Source organism: Miscanthus floridulus, chromosome 11, assembly GCF_019320115.1.
Source record: "Miscanthus floridulus cultivar M001 chromosome 11, ASM1932011v1, whole genome shotgun sequence".
NCBI lineage: Eukaryota > Viridiplantae > Streptophyta > Magnoliopsida > Poales > Poaceae > Miscanthus > Miscanthus floridulus.
In genome coordinates this window covers 67,423,211-67,437,477 of record NC_089590.1, presented here as the reverse complement: position 1 = coordinate 67,437,477, position 14,267 = coordinate 67,423,211, and the positions used below count along the sequence as shown (strand labels likewise).

General features: G+C 44.1%; 1 protein-coding gene across 1 annotated transcript; it reads right to left on the bottom strand.

Moving 5' to 3' along the window:
• Nucleotides 1-10,959: 10,959 nt before the first annotated feature.
• LOC136491104 (uncharacterized) lies at nucleotides 10,960-13,591 on the bottom strand. The gene is made up of 5 exons (XM_066487330.1): nucleotides 13,346-13,591; nucleotides 12,997-13,241; nucleotides 12,394-12,552; nucleotides 11,304-12,297; nucleotides 10,960-11,218 (listed from the first exon to the last, which is right to left on the bottom strand). The coding sequence occupies exons 1-5, from the start codon at nucleotides 13,448-13,450 to the stop codon at nucleotides 11,144-11,146; spliced, it is 1,578 nt and encodes a 525-aa protein (XP_066343427.1). The 5' UTR covers nucleotides 13,451-13,591; the 3' UTR covers nucleotides 10,960-11,143.
• Nucleotides 13,592-14,267: the final 676 nt, after the last annotated feature.

Genomic DNA, 14,267 nt, shown 5'->3' with positions numbered 1-14,267 from the left:
CTTCATCGAGCCTGCATCATCGTGTCAGTGCCTTCGTTGTTAGGAGGGTATATCCCGTGATGCCTCTACTGCCTTGGGAACAGGGCTGACTCCGTTTGGCCTTCAAGGCCTTCCTTGCTGATGGCTTGCCACTAGCCCCCTTGCCATCAGATGAGGCGGATTGATAATGATGATCTGCTTGCCTCCATTGATCAACATGGTCATAGTCTCGCTGAGTGTTTATCCCTCACAGAATCAGCTCTGGCTATGGTTCGATGCCGATCACCTCCTATGGCCAATTCGATGGAGGATAGGTTGGCCAAGGCTGAGGCCAGAATTGCGGGTGAGATACTCGTCGTAACCTCTGCTTCTTTTCAATTTTGTCTCTAAGACTCTAATCACCTCCCCTCTGAATCTTTTAGACCTATCTACCCAACTAGAGAGCCTTCGATCAGCTGCGGATCATGTGGTGGGATTTATCAATGTTAGGGGCATCGTTCCGGTGGTTCATTTGCATGACATCACGAATCGTGTCAGGGAGGTTGCTCTCCATGGCATTCATCATGGCGCTGCCACGGCGTTGGCTACCGCCCAAGCCCATTTGGGCCAAAATCTTTAGCTTCTTCCCCATGGTTTTCTAGACGCAGCATACCCTGGGGAGCAGGAGCACTTGGTTGAGGATTTCATGAGTGCCACTAATTCTATAGCTTTTAATACCTTGGCCGATGACATAGTAGGCAAGGTTTTCCTTGGCCTATAGTTTGTAATAGGCGATATTTAGTAGATAATTTTCCCGTCTTGACACCATGCACTTTACTTTTATTTATGCTTGCTTTTTTGGCTAAAGAGCTGATTTGATATAGCCGATCTAGGCCCTTGGTTTAACCAAGTCTGAAAACATGGCTTTTATTAAGAGAACCCTTTGATTTCCTGCCTTTCAGTTCCTCAGTGCCATATTTCCATTGGCATTAGTGAAGTGGCGCTTCACTTTCCATTAATTGATGTTGCCTTTTACATGTCCCGAGGCCCCCGTCCTTTCACTTCAGGTCTTCAAATACCGGTTGGTGGTTTTGGCCTCGAATACATCCTTACTCGCAATTGTTTCTCTACTCTTCTCTGCCTATCAAAACCCTATAGCGGTTCTCTTTCTCCCTTTCATAGATCCAATCGTTCTTCCATGGCCAGCGAAGATAACCGAGGTAAGCGCGCGGTGGAGGAAATCTCGGAGGAGAGTATGCCAATGAACCAGCATCTCCGATGCATGAGGTGAGATCAACATTTCTTGTTCATGATGATGAATAGTTCTGACTCGCCTGCAGGCTTGTTGTGAATGATAGCCTTCGTCCTCTCTCAAGGGTCGGTGGGCCTTCTAACGCCGCATCTTCCATCCTGGCTTCGTCATCGGATTCCTCCAACTCCTATAATGGAGACGACGCCCGGCGCTACCTTCATGAGTGGAGGATGGCCCAGAATCGTTATTCTGAGGCAACTTGGGAGAATGGCCAATTAGAGATTTGCCTTGGGGTTTCTCAGGCTGCCCTTCACGCGGCTGAGGAGGAGGCCAGCGCCGTCTGAGCGTGGCTGGCCAAATCCAATGCCATGGTGGCAGTTAAGATGAATCCTGTGAAGACTTTTACTCTGACTTCCATTATCTTCATCTTGACCGTCTTCTTGTTCTCGTGATTGTCAGCCCTAATAGCATAGTTGGAATCTCTCCAACTGGCGGCGAATGCGGCCATAGACGCTGTCAATGCTTGGGGTTCCTCCATCGATGCTCGTCTCCAAGACGTCCTAGTCCATGTTCGGGAGATCGCCTTCCATGGCATTCATCATGGTGCGGCGGTGGCGCTGACCGCGGCACAAGTCTGAACTGGGTACGAGCTTCATGCCATAGAAATAGGTTTTCCAATGGGAGACGGCCCTGAGGAGCACGAGGACTTGCTTGAAGAATTCACCGTGGTAGCGGAGGCCGTAGTAGACATCACATCGGCTCAGGATGTGGTGAATAAGGTCTTTGGTTACTCTGTGCTTAGGGTAATCTGATGAACAATGACTCTTGTTCTTTCATGAATATGTTTCAATGTGATGCCTTCGTGCATGACTGTGAATGTCTCTTGCTCTTTTTGTTTTTTGCTCTTGAGGTGATACGCATCGTATCAGCTTTTACGCCTTTGAAGATCTTTATTTTTTGAACTAGAGGTGATACCCTTCTGGTACCGACTATTAGAGCCAAGAACGAATCGGCTATCAGATGTTGATCAGACGCCAGGATAACGTCTCGTAGAACTTTCAATATCAAAGGTCAGACGAGTAACTAACCTAGGTCAAGCGTCCTATTAAGCGAAATATAACTTCTCTTAAGAAATCCATTAACTCTGAATCGCACTCACACTTTAACTCAGCCTTCACATACGTTGGCCTAAACCCATCTCCAAGACTTAATACTCATTTTTCCTTTGATCCAACGGCTGACGTGAAGCTGTGACTTTTCTACTAAAACAAACTCTCAGAGCCGATCGCCTACATCAGTTGTTGGCTTTTATTGCTGATTTTAATGAAGCCTCATTCCCATGACTTGCTAGAAAAACACTCAAAATCTCCTAGTTCCCAAAAGACTGGATCGGCTGTTGTGATGCTTACGAATTCATCAGCATGAACCAGTTCAACATCATCTCCATGCCATTGAATCAAACACTGATGCATGGTCGATGGTATGCAGCAATTCACATGAATCCAATCATGACCGAGGAGTAAACTGTATGATCCTTTCCCATCAATGACAAAGAACGTGGTGAGTAGAGTTTTACTCCCGATTGTCAATTCGACGTTTATTGTCCCCCGAGTCTTGGATGTATTTTCTCCAAAGTCTCTAAGCATCATGTCGGTCTCAAGCAAATCTCTTGGTCCCTTGCCAAGCTTACGGAAAGTGGTGTATGGCATAAGATTGACAGAAGCACCTCCGTCCACCAACATCTTGTTCATTGGCTTCCCATCGACAAGACCTTTCATATATAAAGCCTTTAAGTGTCGATGCTTGACTAGCTTATCAAATATTGCTTGCTACACAACCATTAACTTGGCAACCATCTCTTCATACTCTGACTTGTCGAAGTCTGAATAAACTTCCTGATCTGCCAGAGTTCTGAATTCTGATGGTAACAGAAAAGCCATTTGGATATTCGCCAATAGTTGCTTCTTATCAGCTATCTGCTTGGTACGTCATACTTGAGTTTTATTGGGTGCCTAAGCCTGTTCCACCTCTCTGTTTCTTATGCGCTGCACCCTCCTCTTTTGGCTTCTCATCAAATCTCCTAGGCACCACTGGCCTTCCTACCACGTGTATCTTCTTTTAGTGCCTTCCTCTTCATGATCAGCCTAGTCCTGTCCAATGACTCTTTTTCCCAACCGATCATGAACACTTTTGTTTTTTAAGCACCAATCCATGTTGTTATGATGATATGCATCTTGAGCATGGATAGACCGGCGGTTGGTTCGAGATTGCCTATACTCCCGATATTGATTGATATATTCTGGACAGTCGTGCCTGGTAGGAAACTTCAAACCTTCATTCCAGCAATACCTAAAGAAGGGACAATTCCAATGTAATTTAGCTTGTTTCCTTTCATACCTCTCTTCTTCTAATTGATGCTGGTATGCTTGATCTTTTATCCAACGTTGATAATCCTTTTCCTTCTGCCGCTGCCATTTATTCAATAGAATCCGAGATATGACCCGCGGCTTTGACGTCTCTGCTTTCGACGTCTTCCTCTGCTCGTATCGGCTCTTTTGTTTGGTACGACGTCTTCTAATCTCTGTGTACTCATTGGCCGATATTTGTATTTCGGGATCGACTGTCCCAGCTTCTCTCGATTTGGTCGATGTTAGGACCTTGGGTTTTCCTTTGAACAGCCCAGCATCAACCATATTCTGATCTCCTGGGAAAGGATTATCATCGACTTTCATCTTCCGAGGTGTATCAAATTTGAGCCTCCCTTGCTAAATAGCTCTCTATATATGCTGCCTGAAGATTCTATATTCATTAGTGGAATGAGAAGTAGCATTATGGAATTTGCAGAACTTCTTGTTCTTCAACTGATCAGGGGGCAACATGACATGACCATCAGGCAACTTGATCTGCCCCTTCTCAAGTAAGAAATCAAAGAGCTTGTCCAATTTGGTAACATCAAAGTCATAACTCTTCTCAACTCCTCTTTCCCAAGGATTTGGCACTATCACTGTCTTCTTGCCCCAATTCCATTTAGCTGTAGCAACCTCTTCTTCTTCATCTTCATAGCCATCATCGACTGAATATGGATCGTAAGCTTTGGCCACTGAGGTACTCTTCTAGAATCGGGTATCTCTGCGTATGCTTTGAAATTGGCTATTAAGTGCCGCCACTCGTTGAGCCAATTAACCCAAGTTGTTAAATTCCTATCCTAGCAGCTTTTCTTTCTATATTGGCAGCATTCCTTGGATGGCTAAAGCAGCTAGCTGATCATCAGCCAAGCTCAATAAGAAACATAGATTCTTAGTCTCTCGGAATCTCTAAAGAAACACAGTGCCCGATTCATTAGTCACCTGTCTCATGGTTGTCAAATCGGTTATTTTCTTCTCTCTAGTCCTAGTGTAAAAATATATATATAACTTCTCCAGGTTGGCCCAATTGGCAATAGAGTTGACTGGTAATGACGAGAACCAAGTGAAAGCTAGCCCTGATAGGGACAAGGATAAGAAACGAACTCGATGGGCATCCTCAACTGATGCTTCGCCCAATTGTGTAAGATACCGACTAACATGTTCTATTATGCTTGTACCGTCTTGACTAGTGAACTTGGTGAACTCCGAGAGCCTGTAATTTATAGGAAGGGCGACCAAATCATACCATTCTGGATATGGACGTTTGTATGAAAAGGTCAGCCCCTTTGGCTTTAGACCGAACTAATTCTTCATCATCTCAGTCACCTTCAGCAGCAACTCGTCAGCCTGTGGATTTGGATTTCTCAGTACTTGCTGACCCATCTATGGATTGAAATCCCGTGTGCCTTGATAACCTAGATTTGGTATCATGTGGTGGGTGTTATAATCCATGCCATAATGATAGCCTTGTAGAATCTCAATCTGTTGGGTCCTCTGCTGGCTTGCTGCTTGAAGTCTTTGATTATAGACATAAGGATCTATATCTCTATGGATCCTCTAAACGGATGGTGCTATCTTTTGAGCCAACGACAGTATGTGGCCTGATGTGCCAAAATTGATCATCTGGTTTTGACTTTGCCCCGCTAGCTGCTGCACATGTTGTACTGATGGTCCAGAATTGTACTGTATCTAATTTGTACCAGTACCCGGAGTTTGTTCAGATGAACCTTGAAGTGTCTAGATGCCACCATTACCAGTTGGTGCTACTTCTTGATGACTGGTACCGACTTGATTAGTCTCTTGGGTCAACGGATCTAGAATATTATAACAAGTTGATCTAACCTGACCAACTAGAATTCTATGAATCGCCTCTTTCATGGCGTTGTGAAATACGTCAACGAAAGCTTCATTGCGGCTTGATATGGCATCATGAACAGACTTGTTTATGGCTTCCGTAAAGAAACATCTATCTTTAGCTTCGACCGTATCCGTCTGCCCATGTAGTAGAACTCTTATTGTGGAAATTTCTGAATAATTGTGCTATCACATGTTTTGGTGTAGGACAACAAACACTTCTTCTGAAATTCTTTCGTAGCTTTATTGATGGTATCCTTATCTTCATCGGGCATGTCTTCATAATGTACCATAAGGATGCTGTCATTATTGTGAACCACCATGACGACTGTGGTGTCCCACCGAGCGTGCCAGAAACGTGTGTCGACATAGAATTTCGTCCTATGCCGAGGACACGTGCAGCAAGCCGGAAGGGTCCGCTCGATGGAGCAGATCCGCCTAGCTTCAGCGCAGGGGTGGTCGATCCTACGCAATCCTCCCGAGGTGTGCCAGTTAATTTGACCCTACAATTGACAAGGAGAGAAAGTTCATCAGTAATTAAGAGCGGAACTTGCTAGTGTTACCAGACAGTCCCGAATGTACGGCTGTGAGAGCCGATATGAACGGAAATCGGCTAAATAGCCGATTCCAATATATTCATGAGAATGAGCTCATGGGGTCGTGTGAAGAGAATCAGTTATCATTCAGGATAAACATCATTTAAACAAATATTAATCAATGGTAATAAGATATCAATGATGATCAGTCCATGCTGAGCCAATGATTACGAGTAACCGAACTCCTTTTTATATAAAAAAACAATTCAACATCACTTAATCATCTAATAAAGATAAATCTAATGAACATGTTAGATCTCATCTATTGCCATGACCAGTGGGGCATGAGGCAGAATCATTCAGGCCGTAGAAACAACAATAGACTCGATGACCCTAACTCATTACTAATATTAGTGGGGCATGAGGCAGAATCATGCAGGCCATAACACAGTAACAAGATTATGGGGCTAACACATCTTTCAACTTATCTCTACTTTAATGATTTCATAATGTGAACTGTTCGTGGAAGCATTTGATATCGGCTAAACAGCCGATTCAGGCATAGCACACAGTTAAGGTCATGTCTTCTCAGAAACGGGTCTATCAACCAACGATCCCCACTCCACGGTGCCAATAGTGGGGTGAGAGGTAGAATCCCACAGGCCATGATGACGGGCCATGAAACGGTTCTCGCTAACCGATAGATCTACTCAAGATCGAACATGCCTTAACCGCACGCTATGCACAATTAAGATTAACGCAAAACAGCCGATAAAAACATAACTCATCGCTTAAAATGTAGATTAGATCAGTTTTAGATTAACAAACGATGAGTTAAACAAGATATGAGACCGATCCAGATCAATCTCAATCGGGCAGAGTGATATTGTTGTAATTAGATAAGTAATGAAAGCAATAAGCAATATCGGTAACTTAATGAATCTACCAAAGACTGTCATTCTAAGATAAAGCCGATAACTTTACCTTGATCCAATTCAAGCAGTGGGGTGTGAGGCAGAATTACACAGGCCATACTTGAATTAGGCAAGAGTCGATAACTAGCTTATACCAGAGCCGCAGTGGGGGTCGACCGGATCGATGCAGCCATACGAACAGAGGTATAAACCATGACGGTACTTACAACCAGCAGTGGAGGTCGACCGGATCGATGCAGCCGTACTTGTTGAAGAACTCGCCGAGATCTACTCTACTCCTACTCCTAAGGGGTGGCTGGAGTCGAAAAAAGTAATTGACTTGTATTTGATTGATTGGTTGATCCATTACAATAGCCGGTGTTTGGTATTTATACCCGGAGTCTAAAATGAACCCTACTCGAGTACGACTTAATACAATCTTTGGCATAATAAAAACATTTCTAATTTAAGATAACTTGGACTCTAATTTTTTCCTTTTTGTAGAGTCCAGCATGTCTCGTCTCAGCGCCGATCATAGCCTCCGTCGTTATCCGTTGGCGCTATCTGAAGAAAGCCGATTCTAGCATTGCATCCGAATCAGCTGTTTCTGATCCGCCCGCAACTGATCCCTTGATGATGCGATCCTAGGAGCTTCTGGGTCCCTGTGACCCTCCTTTCAAATTTTGATGTAAACAAAAACACGATAAAATATTTTTTTAACAAGACTTATCCAAATATATTGAAGTGGGGTCTTATTTTGAAGGATTTGTTATAAGAAACATATTGGTATAATCAAATTTTAATTTAAATACTTGGTTTGTAAATAATAGCTCTGGAATTTCACAATACTAGCACACAAGCTGATGTAAGGAATTTTGTTTGATCTTGCATGCATACATGCTTCTCCAAAACCATAGTTCTTCCCTGTTTTGATTTGGTCGAAACAAAGAAGCGGAAACGGTGGGTAAGTTTTGAAATTTAGGAAGAGGAAGGTCTTCTTCTCCCACACACGATGAGGGAAGGGGGGTTGAGTTTTCTTGTTTTGTGTGTGCCGACAGAATGCTCTCTGGATGTGCAACGGGGACTAAGAATTTCAGAAAAAAAATTAACTCTTTTAGAAACGAGATGTACGTTCTTTTCTAAGATCGAGAAAGTAAGCAGAGGAGGTGCAACTATAAACAACAAACCTGTAGCTCCATTCAACGTCGGATCAAGAAAATATTTTAGGTGGGGCTGAACAACACTGCTGCTCGATCTTAAATCTCAGCCCCCCTACACTATATAACTTTGCCTAAAAATTTATAGGGGGCTCCACAGGAGGTTCTACTGCTCTGGTATAGGTAGGGGGGCTTGAGCCCCCTGCCCCATCGCTGTGTACGCCCCTGGCTCCATTTAGGATAAATTGGACAAGATTACCAAGAACAACACGGAGACATAGCAGGAACATAAAAAGACAACAAGATGTAAATGTTGCCTTTTATTGTTGCCACACATGTTACAATCATTTGCATCTAGAGACTAGTAGGAGCTCTGACCGGCCTGGCTACCATGAACAGGAGCGGGCACTGGAGCGCGATGGCGAGGATGATGTAGTTTCGGAGCCTGAGCCGATTGGTGGTCGGCATGTACCGGTGCTGGAGCACGATACTCTTGATGACCTGGCGTCGGTGCTGGTGCGTGATGGCTATGATGACCGTGATGACCTGGCGCCGATGCTGGTGCATGGTGACCATGATGATCTGGCGCCGGTGCTGATGCGTGGTGGACACGATGACCATGATGACTTGGCACCGGTGCATGGTCAGCACCATCGTGGCCATGACCAGAACCCGATGTCTGCGCAGGTGCCGGGGCATGATGAGGGCTCGGAGCGGCTGCATGGTGACGAGGGGCAGGAGCATAGGCCTGTGCGTGATGGCCGTACTGTGCCGTAGACGCTACCATAAGTAGCATTACCATTACCACAACCATTGACGGGATCGGCATCGTCATACAGAAGAGAATAGCTAGAGGAAAGAAGCTATCAAACTACTACCTGGTGTCTTACATTCCTGGGCAAGCGCGCATATATATATATATATATATATATATCTCTCTATCTATCTATCTATATATATATCTCTATCTCTCTATCTATAGAGAGAGAGAGAGAGAGAGCCGTGACCAAGGTTTGGCTATCATGGATTGGAGAATTTTAATTGCTCGAAGTCAAATGAGGATCTATAGCCTGTTCGTTTCGGCTGAAACGATCATGAATTATTATTGCTGGCTTGTTTGGTGTGAGAGAAAAATACTATTCTTGCTTATAATCCACGATCGTTTACGACCAAGTGAACATGCTTTGATTAGCTCAATCAATGCATTCATTCTTTTTAGATAATAATAACAACGAATTAATGCATTCATTTTTAGATATATATCATTAACAATGAATCAATGCATTCTTAGGACATGCATGTCAATCCAAGGCATCACGTAATTACTTTCTAGATATGAGATATATGGATTTATGATATAATGTTCTTTTTTAAAATTGGTACACCCTAGAAGTTGCATCTATTGCATGTCTGTAGCACAGTTAACTACATTGTCACCACAAAATACTATTCCCTCCATTTCAAATTATAGATCATTTTGGTTTTTAAGATATATATGTTTTTTACTATGCACCTAGATATACACTATGTCTAGATACATAATAAAATTTATGTACCTAAAAAATCAAAATGATTTATAAATTTTAATGGACGGAATAGTTTTTACATGATCCATAGTTAAAGCAAGTACTTGACCATTCCTTTGCTCTAAAACTAGCAAAGGTTACCCTCTTAATGAAATACATGCTAAGCATGTTTGCAAAAAAAAGGTTGCAAATGCAAATAGCATGCCTAGGTTTGCAATATTATTAAATTATTTATAGTTTTTTCTCATCAGAATTTGAAGTATGTGTATTAAAACTATGTGTTTCGTAAGAGTATTAATGAATTAGTGAACTTCAATTATAAATGGCATAAATTAAGAAAACATATACTATGCTCCAAACTTGATGAGTCTATGAATTGAGATGACAAAGGCAAAGATAAGTTTATGGAAACTTATAGGAATTTTGGGGTCTTCTTTTGGATTTTCTTGTACTGAACGGATGAAAGACAATCATTTATGGGCATAGTGATGCATTTTTCAGTGAATAGAAAATAGGATTTTTTTTGGCAGACTTGCTTGTACCATAAGTTGTGTCAGGATCTATTATGACTTCTACAAGATGGGTTGGTTTGGTTTCAGTTTGGGCCCTGTTTAGTTCCACTCCAAAATGCCAAAATTTTCAAGATTCCCTGTCACGTCGAATCTTTGGACGCATGCATGAAGCATTAAATATAAATAAAAAATAAAACTAATTACACAGTTTAGACGAAATTCACGAGACGAATCTTTTAAGCCTAATTAGACTATAATTGAACACTAGTTGCCAAATAATAACGAAAGTGCTACAGTTGCATTTTGTCAAAAATTTTGCCATCTAAACGGTACCTTGGTCCTATGATTGGTTTGGATTCAGTCCCGTCATATGATTTGGCTTCAGTCCTCTGTCTCAAGCCATTAGCAGGTTTACCACGCGTGTTGTTTTAATGTAAGATTTGTATTTAAAGATAGATTAAGTATAACTAATGTACACGATTATTTGGATTCTGTTCAAGAATTTGAAATTTGATTTTTTTTTTTTGTGAATTTTAAATGATGGCAAAACTTATGATGCTACAACAATGTTAATATTATAAATTGATCGCAAAAATTCTCAGCCACAAATTGCCACCATTTGCCACACTTGTCTAAGGTTAAGTTATCAAAATATTTGCCACAGCTTAGTAATTCTACAAAAATCTTGCCGCACTTTTTTGAGTCATTGACATTTGGAGCCAATTTAATGTAAGGGAATTTTGCCGCACTTTGTGATGATGGCCAAAATTGTCTAACTTTAAGCGTGATACATGGTGACAAGTTGCGCTTAGCAAACAAACGGCCAGGACATACGCAAACAAACCCCAACTTTTCAGCGCCAGCAGCATGGACAGTTAACGTACATATCGACCACAATGTAATGCAGTCGAATTGGCACATGAAAACTACTAGACTAAACAAATAGGCACTATCCACTATCGTATATTGCAAGGGCATACTGAATGAAGATACAATCCATTCAAGACTGAATAAACAGCAGCAGTTCATTCATGCAGAAGTTTTCTTCAGAGCTCTATCCAGTATGACATTAAAGGGAGTCGAGTGCCAGTTCACCCTTTTGTCCTGCAACAATCCACCGAAGGACAGGTACATCACAAAAGTGTTCCAGCAATCCAAGGAATGTATCGACTTGGCTTGCTTAGCGTACCTCTCTGTACTTGCTTGTTGAATTGGGAATCCCATTAGTTCCTGAATTGGATCTAGAAGAACAGTACTCATTGTTCTGCTCTGTGAAATGCCAGTAACTTCCGACTGTACCCAAGATTGGAGCCCCCTCACGGTTAGTTCTTGGAGATCTTTGTGGAGATGATGCAGCCGATGATTGCTTCAGTTCATCAACAGTCAGAGCACCCAGGATAGGCCTTTCCTCTCGGTTTACTGACGAGTTGGAACAAGGAGATTTGCTTTGCACCTTGTCCACTGTTGAGTTCTCAGAAGAAACCAACCAGGTAGAGAGGCTAGCGTCCAGAGAAATTTCCTTGTTGCTTGACATGCTAGGGTTCATCCTTGTGTGGCTTGCAGAATTACAGTAATGGCTTGGACCAACATCTGGCACTAAGCTTACATTCTCCTTATCCAACATTTTATCATGCACTGGTTGGGCCTTGAGACTCTTAACTTCCTTCCACTGTGACAGATTCTGAACCGGGTTTAGCACAGGATGAACATACTGACATCTATCACGGAGTTTCTTTGTCGTAATTAGAGGGCTTTCTGCCTCTACAGAGGTACCACTGCTCTTGGGTGCAGGACTGACAACTTCTTGGTCATTTTGCTGATCATTAGACATTGACAGTGAGAATAGGGATTCATGAGACTCCTGCTTGTTTTCTTCAGTCCTAATTTCCTCCTCATCAACCAAATCAATCTTGCAGTCCAGAAAATCCTCCTCATCTTCATCACTATCATCACCATAGACATCATCCTCAGCATACTCATCTCCAACATCATCATCACTGTCAAAACAATTCTGGTAACGATGATTCTCTGGGAGAACCACAATATTCTGCACATAGTTTTCATCTTCTTCTGGTGGTTCCTCCTCTTGGTCAGGTGGTACTGCATTTTCATATGTTGTGACATTCATGTCGAATGTTACTTTCTTCTTGCCACTGCTCTGACTGCCATGCTCATTCACCTCCCTACACAACATGAAAGATGGTTTATTAACAGTCACGATCATGTAAACTGCGTCACTAATGATATACTAAAAAGAATACACTAGTTCCTTCAAATACCTGAGATCTGAATCCAGAGCTGAAACTACTACTGCCGCAACAGGAGAACACTCCGCTGAATCCTGTGGAGAAACAACTGCTGGCACAATAGGAGAACATTTCACTGGGGAGAGTGATGGTGTGGCTTGCTTCTCTAACACCTTTTGCTCACTCAAATCCCTGCAAACAAATCGAAGTAAGAACTAAGAACCACATCAGTACAAGCAAATTACTGCAAAATATGGAAAGCAAACATAAGGCATTGGCATATTCATGGGCATCCATGGGCTGATGGGTAGACAGCACGAGGCTAGCAGATTGCAACCATGAATTGATGAATAGCACAAACTTTAGTTCTTCTCTACGGAATTACAGCATAAATCTGTAGGCAAGCAAATTGGTTGCCAAGCAGTGGCACCCATACGGCCATACAGTGAGAGGCTTGCATCTATGAAATGAATTGATGAATAGCACCGGCTCTAGTTACTCCCTCCATCATTTTAGCAAGCACACCAGCCGCAGCTCCGTTCCTCCCGGACATTAAACACATTGTTCACTCGCACGAGCACGTAAACACTAGAGGCACGCGCAAATAGTCATCGAAGCATTGGAGTTCAGACGCACCTGAGCTCCTCGACAGGACTCGCGTCGGTGACCGCCTCATCCGCGGCCGCCACAGCCGACGGCGTCGTTGAAGCCTTCACCTCCTTGGACAGCAGCGACGCGTCGTTCGCCGCCACATCCGCAGCCTCGGCGACTGTCTCGTCCGGGACCTCCACGGCCTCCGCCAGCGTCGAGGGATTCGCCCCGCGCAACGGCAGCGACACCTCCTTCACCACCACATCCGCCGTCTCGCGGGCCACCGCAACCTGCGCGACAAAACCCCAAAGCCCAATCAGAGTCAGAAACCCGCCGGCACCACGGGCCTGGCGCAGGAACAGGAAAGGATGCCCGAGTCCGTGAGAGCCCTCACATGAATCGACCGCGGTGGAGACCTCGCGGGAGACTGCCTCCGCGACTTCCGGCGGCGCCGGCGCCGGTCGGCGTCGCCGCCGAAGCAGGCGAGGAAGCAACCCATGGATCCGGCCCCGGACTCTGGAGATGCGTGCGGGAGGAGGGGGATTTGATTTCGTGGAATTTGAAGGGGATGTTTTGGCGTCGCTGCTTGGCTTTGGATTCGTGGGGAATCTGACCGTTGCCGTGGAGGCCAGCCAGGGTGGAGGGCGCGCCGGGGGTGGTGGCCAGTGGCCTGGTGGGGTTCTCTTCTTCGTTGGAGGGTCTCGATCTGATGTTTGAATTAGTGAGCGTGATGTGGGGCCAATTCTGGTGTTCAGCGCGGCCAGTGCCCAGCAGTAATAGAGTGATTTTTTTTATTAAAAGAGAGAAGAAAGGTCTAGGCCAGTGCCCATTTCAAATTTTAAACTGAAAATCCCGAGGTTTCTGGGGTTAATGCGAATTTTAAGCTTGAAATTTGGGCATGGCGGACAACCCAGGCCGCCGACTCGTCGGTCGTGGCCGTGGGGCACTCGCAGTCCCCGGCCCCACAGCCCGGCACCCCGGCCCTAAGGGTCTAAACTAAGAGCATCTTCAAGAGTTCTCTAAACCTTCTCCTAATCCTTTAGAAAGAGGTGAAAAAATATCTCTTCAACAACTCCTAATACAACCTCCTAATATTTTAGAAGTTGAGAAAAATCCCCCTCGTCTACATAAAGTTACGCGCCACGCCGGTCGCGCGTATCCTCGCGTGAGATGTATTTCCTCCACCTCCACGGGACCACGGCGCTGGAGCACTGGCGCACCAGTGAGACGACGCGTCCTGCGTCCACAGCGAGCAAGAACACGTGCACGCCCTCCTCGTCACCCACGCCCAGCAGGCGGTGCCGTATCGGTGTTGT

Excerpts from the sequence above, each read along its gene's own strand:
- LOC136491104 (XM_066487330.1), bottom strand. The coding sequence starts at position 13,450 with ATGGGTTGCTTCCTCGCCTGCTTCGGCGGCGACGCCGACCGGCGCCGG. Across the intron at positions 13,242-13,345 it reads CTCCACCGCGGTCGATTCAT|GTTGCGGTGGCCCGCGAGAC; the intron begins GTGAGGGCTCTC and ends TTTGTCGCGCAG. Across the intron at positions 12,298-12,393 it reads GCTCTGGATTCAGATCTCAG|GGAGGTGAATGAGCATGGCA; the intron begins GTATTTGAAGGA and ends CATGTTGTGTAG.